This window comes from Culex pipiens, chromosome 3, assembly GCF_016801865.2.
Source record: "Culex pipiens pallens isolate TS chromosome 3, TS_CPP_V2, whole genome shotgun sequence".
Taxonomy (NCBI): Eukaryota; Metazoa; Arthropoda; class Insecta; order Diptera; family Culicidae; genus Culex; species Culex pipiens.
The window spans coordinates 34358227-34373600 of record NC_068939.1 but is presented as its reverse complement, the minus strand read 5'-3'; the positions used below and the strand labels follow the sequence as shown (position 1 = coordinate 34373600).

Below are 15374 nucleotides of genomic sequence, written 5' to 3'. Positions count from 1 at the left end.
GAAATTAAGAAATTAAGAAATTAAGAAATTAAGAAATTAAGAAATTAAGAAATTAAGAAATTAAGAAATTAAGAAATTAAGAAATTAAGAAATTAAGAAATTAAGAAATTAAGAAATTAAGAAATTAAGAAATTAAGAAATTAAGAAATTAAGAAATTAAGAAATTAGGAATCAAGAAATTAAGAAATTAAGAAAGTAAAAAATTAAGAAATTAAGAAATAAGGAAATTTAGAAATTAAGAAATTTAGAAATTAAGAAACTGAGAAATTAAGACATTAAAAAATTAAGAAATAAGGAAATTTAGAAATTAAGAAATTAAGAAATTAAGAAATTAAGAAATTAAGAAATTAAGAAATTAAGAAATTAAGAAATTAAGAAATTAAGAAATTAAGAAATTAAGAAATTAAGAAATTAAGAAATTAAGAAATTAAGAAATTAAGAAATTAAGAAATTAAGAAATTAAGAAATTAAGAAATTAAGAAATTAAGAAATTAAGAAATTAAGAAATTAAGAAATTAAGAAATTAAGAAATTAAGAAATTAAGAAATTAAGAAATTAAGAAATTAAGAAATTAAGAAATTAAGAAATTAAGAAATTAAGAAATTAAGAAATTAAGAAATTAAGAAATTAGGAAATTAAGAAATTAAGAAATTAAGAAATTAAGAAATTAAGAAATTAAGAAATTAAGAAATTAAGAAATTAAGAAATTAAGAAATTAAGAAATTAAGAAATTAAGAAATTAAGAAATTAAGAAATTAAGAAATTAAGAAATTAAGAAATTAGGAAATTAAGAAATTAAGAAATTAAGAAATTAAGAAATTAAGAAATTAAGAAATTTCTTAATATCTAAATTTCTTAATATCTAAATTTCGTAAGTTCATAATTTCAAAATTTCTTAATTTCAAAATTTCAGAATTTCTGAATTTCTGAATTTCTGAATTTCTGAATTTCAGAATTTCAGAATTTCAGAATTTCAGAATTTCAGAATTTCAGAATTTCAGAATTTTAGAATTTCAGAATTTCAGAATTTCAGAATTTCAGAATTTCAGAATTTCAGAATTTCAGAATTTCAAAATTTTAGAATTTCAGAATTTCAGAATTTCAGAATTTCAAAATTTTAGAATTTCAGAATTTCAGAATATCAGAATTTCAGAATTTCAGAATTTCAGAATTTCAGAATTTCAGAATTTCAGAATTTCAGAATTTCAGAATTTCAGAATTTCAGAATTTCAGAATTTCAGAATTTCAGAATTTCAGAATTTCAGAATTTCAGAATTTCAGAATTTCAGAATTTCAGAATTTCAGAATTTCAGAATTTCAGAATTTTAGAATGTCAGAATTTCAGAATTTCAGAATTTCAGAATTTCGGAATTTCAGAATTTCAGAATTTCAGAATTTCTGATTTTTTGAATATCTGAATTTCTGAATTTTTGAATTTCTGAATTTCTGAATTTCTGAATTTCTAAATTTCTGAATTTCAGAATTTCAGAATTTCTGAATTTCTGAATTTCTGAATTTCCGAATTTTTGAATTTCTAAATTTCTAAATTTCTGAATTTCTGAATTTCTGAATTTCTGAATTTCTGAATTTCTGAATTTCTGAATTTCTGAATTTCTGAATTTCAGAATTTCAATTCACCCCATGTTTGTACAGTTGACTCTCTGGCTGTCAATTTTCTCAATATCAATATGGCTCCATCTATCAATTATTTTTCAGTCCCTTCAAATAGCATACTTTGATTTTTCGATCTATAATTAGATACTTCCCGTTCTCGCCGGTCTTATTTTGGTCTATTTTGTCGTGCTCTACTAAATGCTGCCAAACATTATTAATATTAATATTATTTTGTGCTATCCGGAAATAAATTTTGAATGGTTCTAAATTAAAGTTCCCCTGCATTTGTCTAAAATTTTTATCTTTGGTTTTTTCCGTGCACGTGTTGCTTTGTGTTGACGTTTCCCCGAGCGTTTCTCTCCCATTTTCTACCGTTCCTTCTTGAAACGCTTACGGGCAAAATGGCGGTCTGCCCGTTATTTAGGTTTGAGTCATAGCTAAGTCATAACGCCATCCAAGAGCATCGTAAAAATTTCGATGCTCGTGCTTACGATGTCGTTACATGATCCATGAAAATCCAGCCTTACAGGCGTGCAAATGGTTTCCAATCATTAGTTTTGAAAATATCGAGGTATTGACGGATTTTTTTTTTCGCAAAAAAAAAACTTTCCGTGTGACGTGTAGTGTACATTTTGGGAAAATTTTAAATGTTTTCACAGGAGTTCTATTATGCTGAATATGATTATAAACGCGGGAAAATGCATTGTAACTAGTTTTCAGTTGATTTTACTTAAATTTTTATTAAAATTTTGGAGTTTTTCGAAAAACATTTTTTTTGCCCCCTGATTATTCAGGCCAACTTTGAATGGGGAGGGGGGGGGGGGGGTTTGGGGTGACATAAACTTTGAAAAATATTTGCAACGGCCTTACTCGTGATGTTTATGAGCAACCTCCTTATGCAGTTTTATCAATTTTTCGTAATTGTCTGCTTTACATTTTTGTAGAAAATTGTTACACTCTAAAAAATAACCCCTCAAAGTTAGAAAAATAACAAAATTTTAAAATGAAATGTTTTGTTCTAAATGAAAAAATTACCCTTCTGGGTCAATGTATATTCGAAAAGTACATTAAATTTCCCTTAAAATGACATGTTCCAAAAATGTTCACAGTAAAGTAACGGAAAATGGGAGAATTTTAAAGTGTTTTTTAAGTGTTTTTTTTCGATGAAAAATACTTTTTTTTCGTAATTTTGAGTACGCCATCAAATCGGGCGTTTAATTTTACATAAAAGTTCCTTTGACACCAAATTTCCATCTCATCACCGTTTCAGGCTGCTAATTATTGAAAAACACCTCTTTTTTCGCATGTTCAAAAATGGAAGGGGTCGTACCGCCCCTCCGTCACGAGATAAAAATCGGACCTCGGATTCGTGATCAGGGACAAAAGATACCCCTTAGAACAATGTTTCACGCAAACCGAAGAGGGGTCGGGAAAAATTAAGAAATTAAGAAATTAAGAAATTAAGAAATAAGGAAATTTAGAAATTAAGAAATTAAGAAATTGAGAAATTAAGAAATAAAGAAATAAAGAAATTAAGAAATTAAGAAATTAAGAAATTAAGAAATTCAGAAATTCAGAAATTCAGAAATTAAGAAATTAAGAAATTCAGAAATTCAGAAATTAAGAAATTAAGAAATTAAGAAATTAAGAAATTAAGAAATTAAGAAATTAAGAAATTAAGAAATTAAGAAATTAAGAAATTAAGAAATTAAGAAATTAAGAAATTAAGAAATTAAGAAATTAAGAAATTAAGAAATTAAGAAATTAAGAAATGAAGAAATGAAGAAATGAAGAAATGAAGAAATGAAGAAATTAAGAAATTATGAAATAAAGAATATAAGAATATAAGAAATTAAGAAATTAAGAAATTAAGAAATTAAGAAATTAAGAAATTAAGAAATTAAGAAATTAAGAAATTAAGAAATTAAGAAATTAAGAAATTAAGAAATTAAGAAATTAAGAAATTAAGAAATTAAGAAATTAAGAAATTAAGAAATTAAGAAATTAAGAAATTAAGAAATTAAGAAATTAAGAAATTAAGAAATTAAGAAATTAAGAAATTAAGAAATTAAGAAATTAAGAAATTAAGAAATTAAGAAATTAAGAAATTAAGAAATTAAGAAATTAAGAAATTAAGAAATTAAGAAATTAAGAAATTAAGAAATTAAGAAATTAAGAAATTAAGAAATTAAGAAATTAGGAAATTAGGAATCAAGAAATTAAGAAATTAAGAAAGTAAAAAATTAAGAAATTAAGAAATAAGGAAATTTAGAAATTAAGAAATTTAGAAATTAAGAAACTGAGAAATTAAGACATTAAAAAATTAAGAAATAAGGAAATTTAGAAATTAAGAAATTAAGAAATTAAGAAATTAAGAAATTAAGAAATTAAGAAATTAAGAAATTAAGAAATTAAGAAATTAAGAAATTAAGAAATTCAGAAATTAAGAAATTAAGAAATTAAGAAATTAAGAAATTAAGAAATTAAGAAATTAAGAAATTAAGAAATTAAGAAATTAAGAAATTCAGAAATTAAGAAATTAAGAAATTAAGAAATTAAGAAATTAAGAAATTAAGAAATTAAGAAATTAAGAAATTAAGAAATTAAGAAATTAAGAAATTAAGAAATTAAGAAGTTAAGAAATTAGGAAATTAGGAAATTAAGAAATTAAGAAATTAAGAAATTAAGGAATTAAGAAATTAACAAATTAAGAAATTAAGAAATTAAGAAATTAAGAAATTAAGAAATTAAGAAATTAAGAAATTAAGAAATTAAGAAATTAAGAAATTAAGAAATTAAGAAATTAAGAAATTAAGAAATTAAGAAATTAAGAAATTAAGAAATTAAGAAATTAAGAAATTAAGAAATTAAGAAATTAAGAAATTAAGAAATTAAGAAATTAAGAAATTATGAAATTAAGAAATTAAGAAATTAAGAAATTAAGAAATTAAGAAATTAAGAAATTAAGAAATTAAGAAATTAAGAAATTAAGAAATTAAGAAATTAAGAAATTAAGAAATTAAGAAATTAAGAAATTAAGAAATTAAGAAATTAAGAAATTAAGAAATTAAGAAATTAAGAAATTAAGAAATTAAGAAATTAAGAAATTAAGAAATTAAGAAATTAAGAAATTAAGAAATTAAGAAATTAAGAAATTAAGAAATTAAGAAATTAAGAAATTAAGAAATTAAGAAATTAAGAAATTAAGAAATTAAGAAATTAAGAAATTAAGAAATTAAGAAATTAAGAAATTAGGAATCAAGAAATTAAGAAATTAAGAAAGTAAAAAATTAAGAAATTAAGAAATAAGGAAATTTAGAAATTAAGAAATTTAGAAATTAAGAAACTGAGAAATTAAGACATTAAAAAATTAAGAAATAAGGAAATTTAGAAATTAAGAAATTAAGAAATTAAGAAATTAAGAAATTAAGAAATTAAGAAATTAAGAAATTAAGAAATTAAGAAATTAAGAAATTAAGAAATTAAGAAATTAAGAAATTAAGAAATTAAGAAATTAAGAAATTAAGAAATTAAGAAATTAAGAAATTAAGAAATTAAGAAATTAAGAAATTAAGAAATTAAGAAATTAAGAAATTAAGAAATTAAGAAATTAAGAAATTAAGAAATTAAGAAATTAAGAAATTAAGAAATTAAGAAATTAAGAAATTAAGAAATTAAGAAATTAAGAAATTAAGAAATTAAGAAATTAAGAAATTAAGAAATTAAGAAATTAAGAAATTTAGAAATTAGGAAATTAAGAAATTAAGAAATTAAGAAATTAAGAAATTAAGAAATTAAGAAATTAAGAAATTAAGAAATTAAGAAATTAAGAAATTAAGAAATTAAGAAATTAAGAAATTAAGAAATTAAGAAATTAAGAAATTAAGAAGTTAAGAAATTAGGAAATTAGGAAATTAAGAAATTAAGAAATTAAGAAATTAAGAAATTAAGAAATTAAGAAATTTCTTAATATCTAAATTTCTTAATATCTAAATTTCGTAAGTTCATAATTTCAAAATTTCTTAATTTCAAAATTTCAGAATTTCTGAATTTCTGAATTTCTGAATTTCTGAATTTCAGAATTTCAGAATTTCAGAATTTCAGAATTTCAGAATTTCAGAATTTCAGAATTTTAGAATTTCAGAATTTCAGAATTTCAGAATTTCAGAATTTCAGAATTTCAGAATTTCAGAATTTCAAAATTTTAGAATTTCAGAATTTCAGAATTTCAGAATTTCAAAATTTTAGAATTTCAGAATTTCAGAATATCAGAATTTCAGAATTTCAGAATTTCAGAATTTCAGAATTTCAGAATTTCAGAATTTCAGAATTTCAGAATTTCAGAATTTCAGAATTTCAGAATTTCAGAATTTCAGAATTTCAGAATTTCAGAATTTCAGAATTTCAGAATTTCAGAATTTCAGAATTTCAGAATTTCAGAATTTCAGAATTTTAGAATTTCAGAATTTCAGAATTTCAGAATTTCAGAATTTCGGAATTTCAGAATTTCAGAATTTCAGAATTTCTGATTTTTTGAATATCTGAATTTCTGAATTTTTGAATTTCTGAATTTCTGAATTTCTGAATTTCTAAATTTCTGAATTTCAGAATTTCAGAATTTCTGAATTTCTGAATTTCTGAATTTCCGAATTTTTGAATTTCTAAATTTCTAAATTTCTGAATTTCTGAATTTCTGAATTTCTGAATTTCTGAATTTCTGAATTTCTGAATTTCTGAATTTCTGAATTTCAGAATTTCAATTCACCCCATGTTTGTACAGTTGACTCTCTGGCTGTCAATTTTCTCAATATCAATATGGCTCCATCTATCAATTATTTTTCAGTCCCTTCAAATAGCATACTTTGATTTTTCGATCTATAATTAGATACTTCCCGTTCTCGCCGGTCTTATTTTGGTCTATTTTGTCGTGCTCTACTAAATGCTGCCAAACATTATTAATATTAATATTATTTTGTGCTATCCGGAAATAAATTTTGAATGGTTCTAAATTAAAGTTCCCCTGCATTTGTCTAAAATTTTTATCTTTGGTTTTTTCCGTGCACGTGTTGCTTTGTGTTGACGTTTCCCCGAGCGTTTCTCTCCCATTTTCTACCGTTCCTTCTTGAAACGCTTACGGGCAAAATGGCGGTCTGCCCGTTATTTAGGTTTGAGTCATAGCTAAGTCATAACGCCATCCAAGAGCATCGTAAAAATTTCGATGCTCGTGCTTACGATGTCGTTACATGATCCATGAAAATCCAGCCTTACAGGCGTGCAAATGGTTTCCAATCATTAGTTTTGAAAATATCGAGGTATTGACGGATTTTTTTTTTCGCAAAAAAAAAACTTTCCGTGTGACGTGTAGTGTACATTTTGGGAAAATTTTAAATGTTTTCACAGGAGTTCTATTATGCTGAATATGATTATAAACGCGGGAAAATGCATTGTAACTAGTTTTCAGTTGATTTTACTTAAATTTTTATTAAAATTTTGGAGTTTTTCGAAAAACATTTTTTTTGCCCCCTGATTATTCAGGCCAACTTTGAATGGGGAGGGGGGGGGGGGGGTTTGGGGTGACATAAACTTTGAAAAATATTTGCAACGGCCTTACTCGTGATGTTTATGAGCAACCTCCTTATGCAGTTTTATCAATTTTTCGTAATTGTCTGCTTTACATTTTTGTAGAAAATTGTTACACTCTAAAAAATAACCCCTCAAAGTTAGAAAAATAACAAAATTTTAAAATGAAATGTTTTGTTCTAAATGAAAAAATTACCCTTCTGGGTCAATGTATATTCGAAAAGTACATTAAATTTCCCTTAAAATGACATGTTCCAAAAATGTTCACAGTAAAGTAACGGAAAATGGGAGAATTTTAAAGTGTTTTTTAAGTGTTTTTTTTCGATGAAAAATACTTTTTTTTCGTAATTTTGAGTACGCCATCAAATCGGGCGTTTAATTTTACATAAAAGTTCCTTTGACACCAAATTTCCATCTCATCACCGTTTCAGGCTGCTAATTATTGAAAAACACCTCTTTTTTCGCATGTTCAAAAATGGAAGGGGTCGTACCGCCCCTCCGTCACGAGATAAAAATCGGACCTCGGATTCGTGATCAGGGACAAAAGATACCCCTTAGAACAATGTTTCACGCAAACCGAAGAGGGGTCGGGACAACTTTTCCCAAATTCATGTGTGTTGGTAGAGAATTACCTAGTAATATTTGATTTGTTCTGATTCATTCACTTACTTGAAACTCCACATTAAGATTTTTTACCGAATTCGGTATTTAAAAAATCCGTAAAGTTTAGATTGGTTTACCATCTATCAAAGTGAACAACATTTTACCGAATTTATTTTGATTTATAATAATAACCGAATTCGGAAATTTTCAGTTTCCCTAACTGTTTAGCAGTTGAAAGTTCGGTAAACTTTACCGAATTCTTAAAAAAAAACTAAGTGTGTTAATATCAATAACATCACAATTTATTGATTTTTTTAAAGCAATTTCAATCTTAAGTTGATCTAGTCTTTAGGGAAATGAATTACATCGCCACTTGTAGTGCTGCCTCGCAACCGTGCTGCAGTCGCAACCTCCTGGTCTCCTTCCACGTCGTTATCAACAATCGTGGGCGCTTCTCCTCCGTTATCGGCAAACTCACTGTCCTCCGGCAGCGTTTCGTTGCCCCAAACTTCCGCTTCTATCCAGTCCAGGTAGGCCGTCACCCGGGAGTACACGTTGGTGAAGCGAACCGTTTTGGTCACCTCGCGGTTCATATTGTGCGGAATCAGAAACTTGGTGACCCCAACCTGCGTAAACATACAGCTACGGGTGTTGACCGTCTGCAGTGGACCTCCCACGATACCACCCCAGAAGAAGAAGCCCTCGTACCGATCCATGGCGCACAGTTCCTCCTCGTTGACGGTGTACTTTGCGTGGGCAATCTTCACCGTTTCGTTGCATTTTTCGTTCGAGATGATCCGATTCTCGACGCTTTCGTAAAATTCGTTGGTATTGGCACTTTGTCCGCTGTACCCGTTCAGAAGCAGTGTGTCGTAGAGATTCTCCGTTCCCAAGTTGGCTAAACATACCGGAACTAGTCGGTTCGAGAACGCCAACGGCGAGTCCATCTCCAGCAGCATGATGTGGTGGCGAAGCGTCTCCGGGTCATAGTCCGGATGGGAGATCTCCCGAATGACCTTCTTGTCCGGTTGATTGCCCAAGCGCACCCACAGATCGTCCCAGACGACATCCGATACGAAGATGCTGAAATTTGAACACCATGCTAAACTGGTTTTAGATTCACAAGTAGCAAAGAATACTCACTCAAACAGGCTTGGAGCTTTGGTCAGGACAAACCTCTCGCTGATGATGCTTCCACTCGAGATGTGCCGCTGGTTTAGGTCAATGATTGCGACTGTGTGCGGGGATCGCGAGTTGTAGCAAACGCCGTTTTGACGCTTGGCAGCGAATCTCGAATACTCGCGGCACTCTGAAACCAAACAAATGACCGTTTAACGTCCTTCGAAGGACCCTAAAATACCTCATGTCACTTACTCGCCTCACTAATCCGCTTCGGGATAACCACAGCAGTCCCACCGGTTTTCTGTTTGATCCACTCGTAGTAGAACGCTACGTTCGTAAACACCACATACTTTTTCACGTCACAGGTACCGGTTTCCGACAGTCCAGAAAAGGAGGTAATCCCGCGAAGTTCCCAGTGATCACCAGCGAGAATGTACATCCCGCCGCCGCTGTCCCCTCGACACACGCTCGTCCCTGTACGGAAAGAAGGTTTATTGTGAATCTTACTAAAATTTAGTTAAAAATCCAAAAAAAAACTAGTTGTTACACCTTATTTCAGTTAAAATCCTAAAAGAAATCTAAAAGAAAGACTTTTTCAACAACTTTTTTGGAAACAATTTCAAAACTTTTTGCTGGTGTAGCATGTTTTTCCATTGAACTAAATTCAACTAAATTTAACTAGATTTATTAAATTTTATTAAATTAGACTGAATTTAACTAGTTTTAAAAAAGTTGAACGAATTTCACTAAAATTATTTTATAATAAATTATTTAAACTTACTTCAATAAAACTGAAGCAAATTTGACATATTTAAACTTACTTTAACTTAATTAAATTTAAATGAACTAAAATCTTACGTATTTAACTATATATAATCTTATTTAACTTTAATTAGCTAAATTTATTTTAATTTAGCTTCATTGATCTTAATTTAACTTAATTAATTGTAATTTAACTCAATTCAACTTTAATAAGTATAATTTGTCTTAATTTTACTTAATTCAATTGAACCAAACTTAACTTTATTTAACTTGAATTAACTTGAATAAACTTAATGCAACTTTATTTACCTTAATTTATCTTAATTGAACTTAATTTAAATTAGATTAACTTAATTTAATTTAATTTAACTTACCAGAACTTAATTTAACTTAATTTATTCTAATTTATCTTAATTTAACTAAATTTATGTTTGTTTAACTTAATTCAACAAAATTTATCATAATTTAAATTGATTTAATTTAACCTCATTAAAGATAACTGAATTTAACCAAATTGAATTAAATTTAATAAATTTTGCAAAATTTAACAGAATTTAAATAATTATACCTAAATTGAACAAAATTCAACTAATTTTGACTTAATATAACCACAATTAACTTTGTTTAATTTATCTTAATTTTAAAAATTCAATTGAATTAAACTTAACTTAATTAAACGTTATTTTACTTAATTTAACATATTGTTACTAAATTTAACTTAGTTTCAATTTAATTTTACTTAAATTCACTTAATTAAACTAAGTTTAACTTCATATAAAGTCGTTGCAAATGTATTTCAAAGTTTATGTGGTTCACCCTTCAAAATTGGTCCAAAAAATCAGGAGGCATAAATATATTCTTTTTTTTTTTCAAAAAACATAAAATTTTAATGGAAATGGAAATGAAATAAAACTTTTGACAATTTTGGAAACTTATGATTACAAAACAACTGGACAGATGTTTAATGCATTTTAAAACACTTTTTCCCCCCTCTCGACTTTTGTCAGAGTTGAGGGACATTAACTTCAAAAATTGTTTGCAACGGTCTTACTTAATATAATTAAATTCAACAAAATTAAGGCAATTAATGAAAAAAATGAATTTTATTTAACTAAATTTTATTATAGTAAGATGAATGTTACTAAGTTTTAAATTTTTTTTTCAGAAATCGACGAAATTTTATCAATTTTTTCATTAATTATTTAAATTTTGACAAAATTTTGCCAAATTTATCAAATTAACTGAAATTCAGTCCAAATTTTTTTTTCTTTATTCAACCATATTTAACTTTATTTAATTTTATTTTTCTTTATTTTGCTTAAATAAATTTGATTTATCTATTTCAACTTAACTCAATTTGACATAGTTTAACTTAATTTAATTCAATTAAACTTAAGGGGTTACATACATGTAAATCGGCAAAAATGTCAAAGGTTGGTTTGAGCGCGTTTTTTTAAAATCAGTAATCAGGACATTAAAATATACATTTTCAACTTTCATCAAACCCGGGCAGACGGTAATAACAAAATTCATGCCATTTCAATAACAAATACTGTTAAAATAACAAAAAATGTTTTGGAATTTTCCTGCAAAATCTATTTTTGCATAAGAGTTTGATAACAGTGTATGTTATCATAACAAAATTTGTTATTGGTCTGATATTGGTTGAGAGCCAAAACAACTTTGGAATAACATTTTTTGTTATGGAAGAATACCTCCAACTGTTATTTGAATGATCGGATTAGTTGTTAAAATAACAAAAAATAATAACAAAGATTTGTTCGAAAAATAACTAAAAATGTTATTTGTCTGTTATCACAATAACGACTCAATAACAAAAAAAATCATAACGACGAATAACAAATCTTGTTATAAATAACATAAAATGTTATTGGCCTAGTATTTTCAAATAACAAAAAATGTTATTCCCAAGTTATTTCCGTCTGCTCGGGAAATAAATTAAAAGACATTTGGTCGTATCATTGCCGAGATACAGCTATATGAAATTAGCATTTTCAAAAAAACGGGTGCCTCGATATCTCAACACTGCCTTGAACAAATCGGCTCAAAATGTTGGTGAAGACTCATTAAATCTGTTTCGTGTGCATGACGATGGCCGTTTTAAAAAAAATATGTTTGAAATAGTTGAAAAAAAATATTTTTGTTTTTTCATTATAAAAATCGTCAGTTTATGGTTTTTTTTTATTGCAACACGGAATTGGTTTATTGGTTTTGTCATGCACACGGAATATGACTTGCGAGTCTTCACTCCAAATTTCAGCCAATTTGGTCTATCCCATCTCGAGATATGGTGGCACCCGTAAAAAAACTCGATGTTCAGAGAAAAACGCTCGCAAAATGTGACAGTTCGCTTTGCGCATGGCAAAATTTTCAGCTTAAATTGTTTTTTTTTAAGTTGATTTAACAAATTTCCGCTAAATATTTTTTTGTGTTTTTCTACATGTTTGTAACCCCTTGATTTAACTTAATTTAACATTATTTAACATTATTTTTTATGTGCTTAAAAGACGTTAGGTGCCCTCCCGGGCAGACGGTAATAACAAAATTCATACCATTTCAATAACAAATTCTGTTAAAATAACAAAAAGTGTTATGGAATCTTCCTGAAAAATCCATTTCTGCATAATGGTTTAATAACGGTTTATGTTATCATAACAAAATTTGTTATTGGTCTGATATTGGTTGAAAGCCAAAACAACTTTGGAATAACATTTTTTGTTATGGAAGAATAACTCCAACTGTTATTGGGATGATCGGATTAGTTGTTAAAATAACAAAAATTAATAACAAAGATTTGTTCGAAGAATAACTAAAAATGTTATTAGTCTGTTATTACAATAACATTCCAATAACAAAAAAATCATAACGACGAATAACAAATCTTGTTATAAATAACGTAAAATGTTATTGGCCTAGTATTTTCAAATATCAAAAAATGTTATTCCCAAGTTATTTCCGTCTGCTCGGGCTGCTAATTCGGATCTGTCAAACATTGCTTGATCTATAACTAGACATTCTGTTGTGCTGAAGCACCATTCACAACTCACCATTCTTATCGCTGCCGCAGAACACAGCCGGCGAAACAAACCGCCCAAACAGCTCCGGATCGCTCTGGACGCACTCCGTATTATTCACCACCGGCATCGAAGCGGTTTTCAGCTGTCTCGAAAACTTCTCAGTCTCAGTCTCACCAAATCCGGCCACCCAGCCCCGCTGTCCGACCAGATCCTCTCCCTTCGCCGCCTGAATGCCCTCGATGCAGATCGGAATCACAAACTCCGAGTACTGAACCGACTGGGACAGCACCAGCAGGGCAATATCGTTCCGATTCCTCATAAAGTCAGGATGCACGTGAATCTCTCGCACCCGCACGATCTGTACCCGATCCGGATTCTCGTCCAACACATTCTTCCCCACCTGAATCGTAATCGTGTCCGGCCTCTTCGCCCTCTTATTCGGCCCAATGACGCAGTGCGCCGAGGTCAGCACGTGAAGCTGGTCGATCAGCGTTCCCCCACACTTGTAGTCCGCGCCGTAAAACAGCGCCACGTGCCACGGCCACTGGCCCAGCTCGGCCGTACGACCCTGATGGATCAGTTGAACGCCAGATTTCTTCCTAATACCGCACCGGAACCGGGCGTTCGTGTCGCTGAATCGCGTGTCGTCGGCCAAGACGGCGACCGAACAGCACAGCAGCAAACCAAGCGAAAACAGGTTCATCACGCTGCAAGACTAGCGACGAGACTAGCTTGGATTCGGTGCTTCTTCACTTATCAGCGCGCGCGCGCGGGAAAATAAGCCAGAAGAACCTGTTTTGCGGTGATAACTGTTATGCGTGTTGGGATTCCCCAACAATAAACGTAGTTTTGGGAAGTCCAGTTCAACCATAAAAAAAACATTTTAAAGCAGATTTCTTGAATTATCAGAGCTAATACCAACCACTAGTGTCTCCCAATTAACTACAAGAACTTTTGTATGTCACAACATTTGAAGCAAATGGTTGGAGGGGTTGTTTGTATATATAAAACTAGCGTCTGGCCAAAATATGAGCACTCTAGGTTTATGGGAAGTGGGTAAAGGTGTCTATTTAATGTGTTAAACTGCCTTACTCTAAGCGTTCTTAGTCTCAGATGGTAGTCCCAGATGTCCCCTACAAGCTACGGGTCGAATTGAGTTGATATGTGGATGGATCACTTTTTTATTCGAGTTTGAAAATTATGCTATTTTTTCACTAAAATACCAATAACTACCAATTGGGATGCTTCTCCCTGCATTTTGTTGCATTTTTTAAGCCCTTTCAGATGCATTTTGAATTTTAAAAAATTGATTGAATTTTGCCTAAGTTATATCCTTTTTAAGATTTTTGACGTTTTTGAACCTTCAAACTTTGTGTCCCGATTTGCCCCACTTCCCGTTGACCTAGAGTGCTCATATTTTGGCCAGATGCTAGTTTTATATGTACAAACAACCCCTGAAAATGTTAACAGATTGGTGAGGTCCAAACGACGTCCAATACAAAGGGGTATGCCCTGTCCGTGGACTCGCTCTTAAATTACAAAAAAAAACATAAAACGACGTATTTTCGACAAAATACTCAAAATTTTAGTTTTTCACAATATGGGTATCAAATGATCAGAATTTTTTTGTGCATTTTGATAAAACTAGGCATTTTCGAAAAGAATACTCAAAATTTAAGTTTTTTTACAATATGGGCATCAAACGATCGGTTATAATTCACATTTTTGAAAATACTAAATTTTATTACAAAACTATGTATTTTTGAAAAAAAAAACCCAAATTTATGTTTTTCACAACATGGGTCTCAAATGATCGGATTTTTTCTGACCTTTTGAATGTAGCAAATTATGAAATTAAGAGTATTTTTTCGAAAATACGTAATTTTTGGAAAGTTTGAGTACTTATAAAAAGTTGTTATTACATTCGAAATTTATGAAAAAGTCCGATCGTTTAAAAATATTGTCAAAAACTGGAATTTTGAGTATTTTTTTTTTCAAAAATACATAGTTTTGTGAATTTTTTTAATATTTCCAAAAAAATTTGTTATACATAGGACTCTGTCGTTGTCGATATTGAAGGGACCGTCGAGAGCGGGAGTTATCAAATTATCGACTAAAAATCAAAGCAATCTACATGAAGGGAGTGAAAAATTTATTGACAGCTGGAGAAATATTGATATCGAAAAGATCGACAGCCAGAGAGTCCTCTGTAACATTCAAAAAGTATGAAAAAATCCCGTACATTTAATACCCATATTGTAAAAAACTGGAAACTTGGAGTTTTTTTCTTTCAAAAATAAGTAGTTTTGTGGAAATTTTGAACATTTTCAAAAAAATGGTATAACTTTCAAAATGTATGAAAAATCCCGAAAAGATTTTTTTTTTTGGGTTTTTTAGAATAAAGGTAGTTTTGTGAAAAAAATAAGTATTTTCAAAAAATTGCGTTACAGCTTTCGAAATAAATAAAAAAAATTATCGGTCGTTTAATACTCATATTGTAAAACAACTGATGTTATGAGTATTTTTTGAAAGTACGTAGTTTTATGAAAATGTTGAGTATTTTCAAAACATGTGGTTTTTACATCAGAAAAGGATGAAAAATTCCGATCATTGGATACCCATATTGTGAAAAATCAAAAAATTTGAGTATTTTCA

The 15374-nt window shown here is 28.8% G+C and overlaps 1 protein-coding gene across 1 annotated transcript; it reads right to left on the bottom strand.

Annotated features, from left to right (window-relative positions):
- Positions 1-8102: 8102 nt before the first annotated feature.
- LOC120430525 (polyserase-2-like) lies at positions 8103-13598 on the bottom strand. Its single transcript, XM_039595642.2, has 4 exons — positions 12750-13598; positions 9172-9393; positions 8941-9106; positions 8103-8880 (listed from the first exon to the last, which is right to left on the bottom strand). Exons 1-4 carry the CDS (start codon positions 13420-13422, stop codon positions 8139-8141), a joined length of 1803 nt encoding a protein of 600 aa, XP_039451576.1. The 5' UTR covers positions 13423-13598; the 3' UTR covers positions 8103-8138.
- Between the last annotated feature and the right edge of the window lie 1776 nt (positions 13599-15374).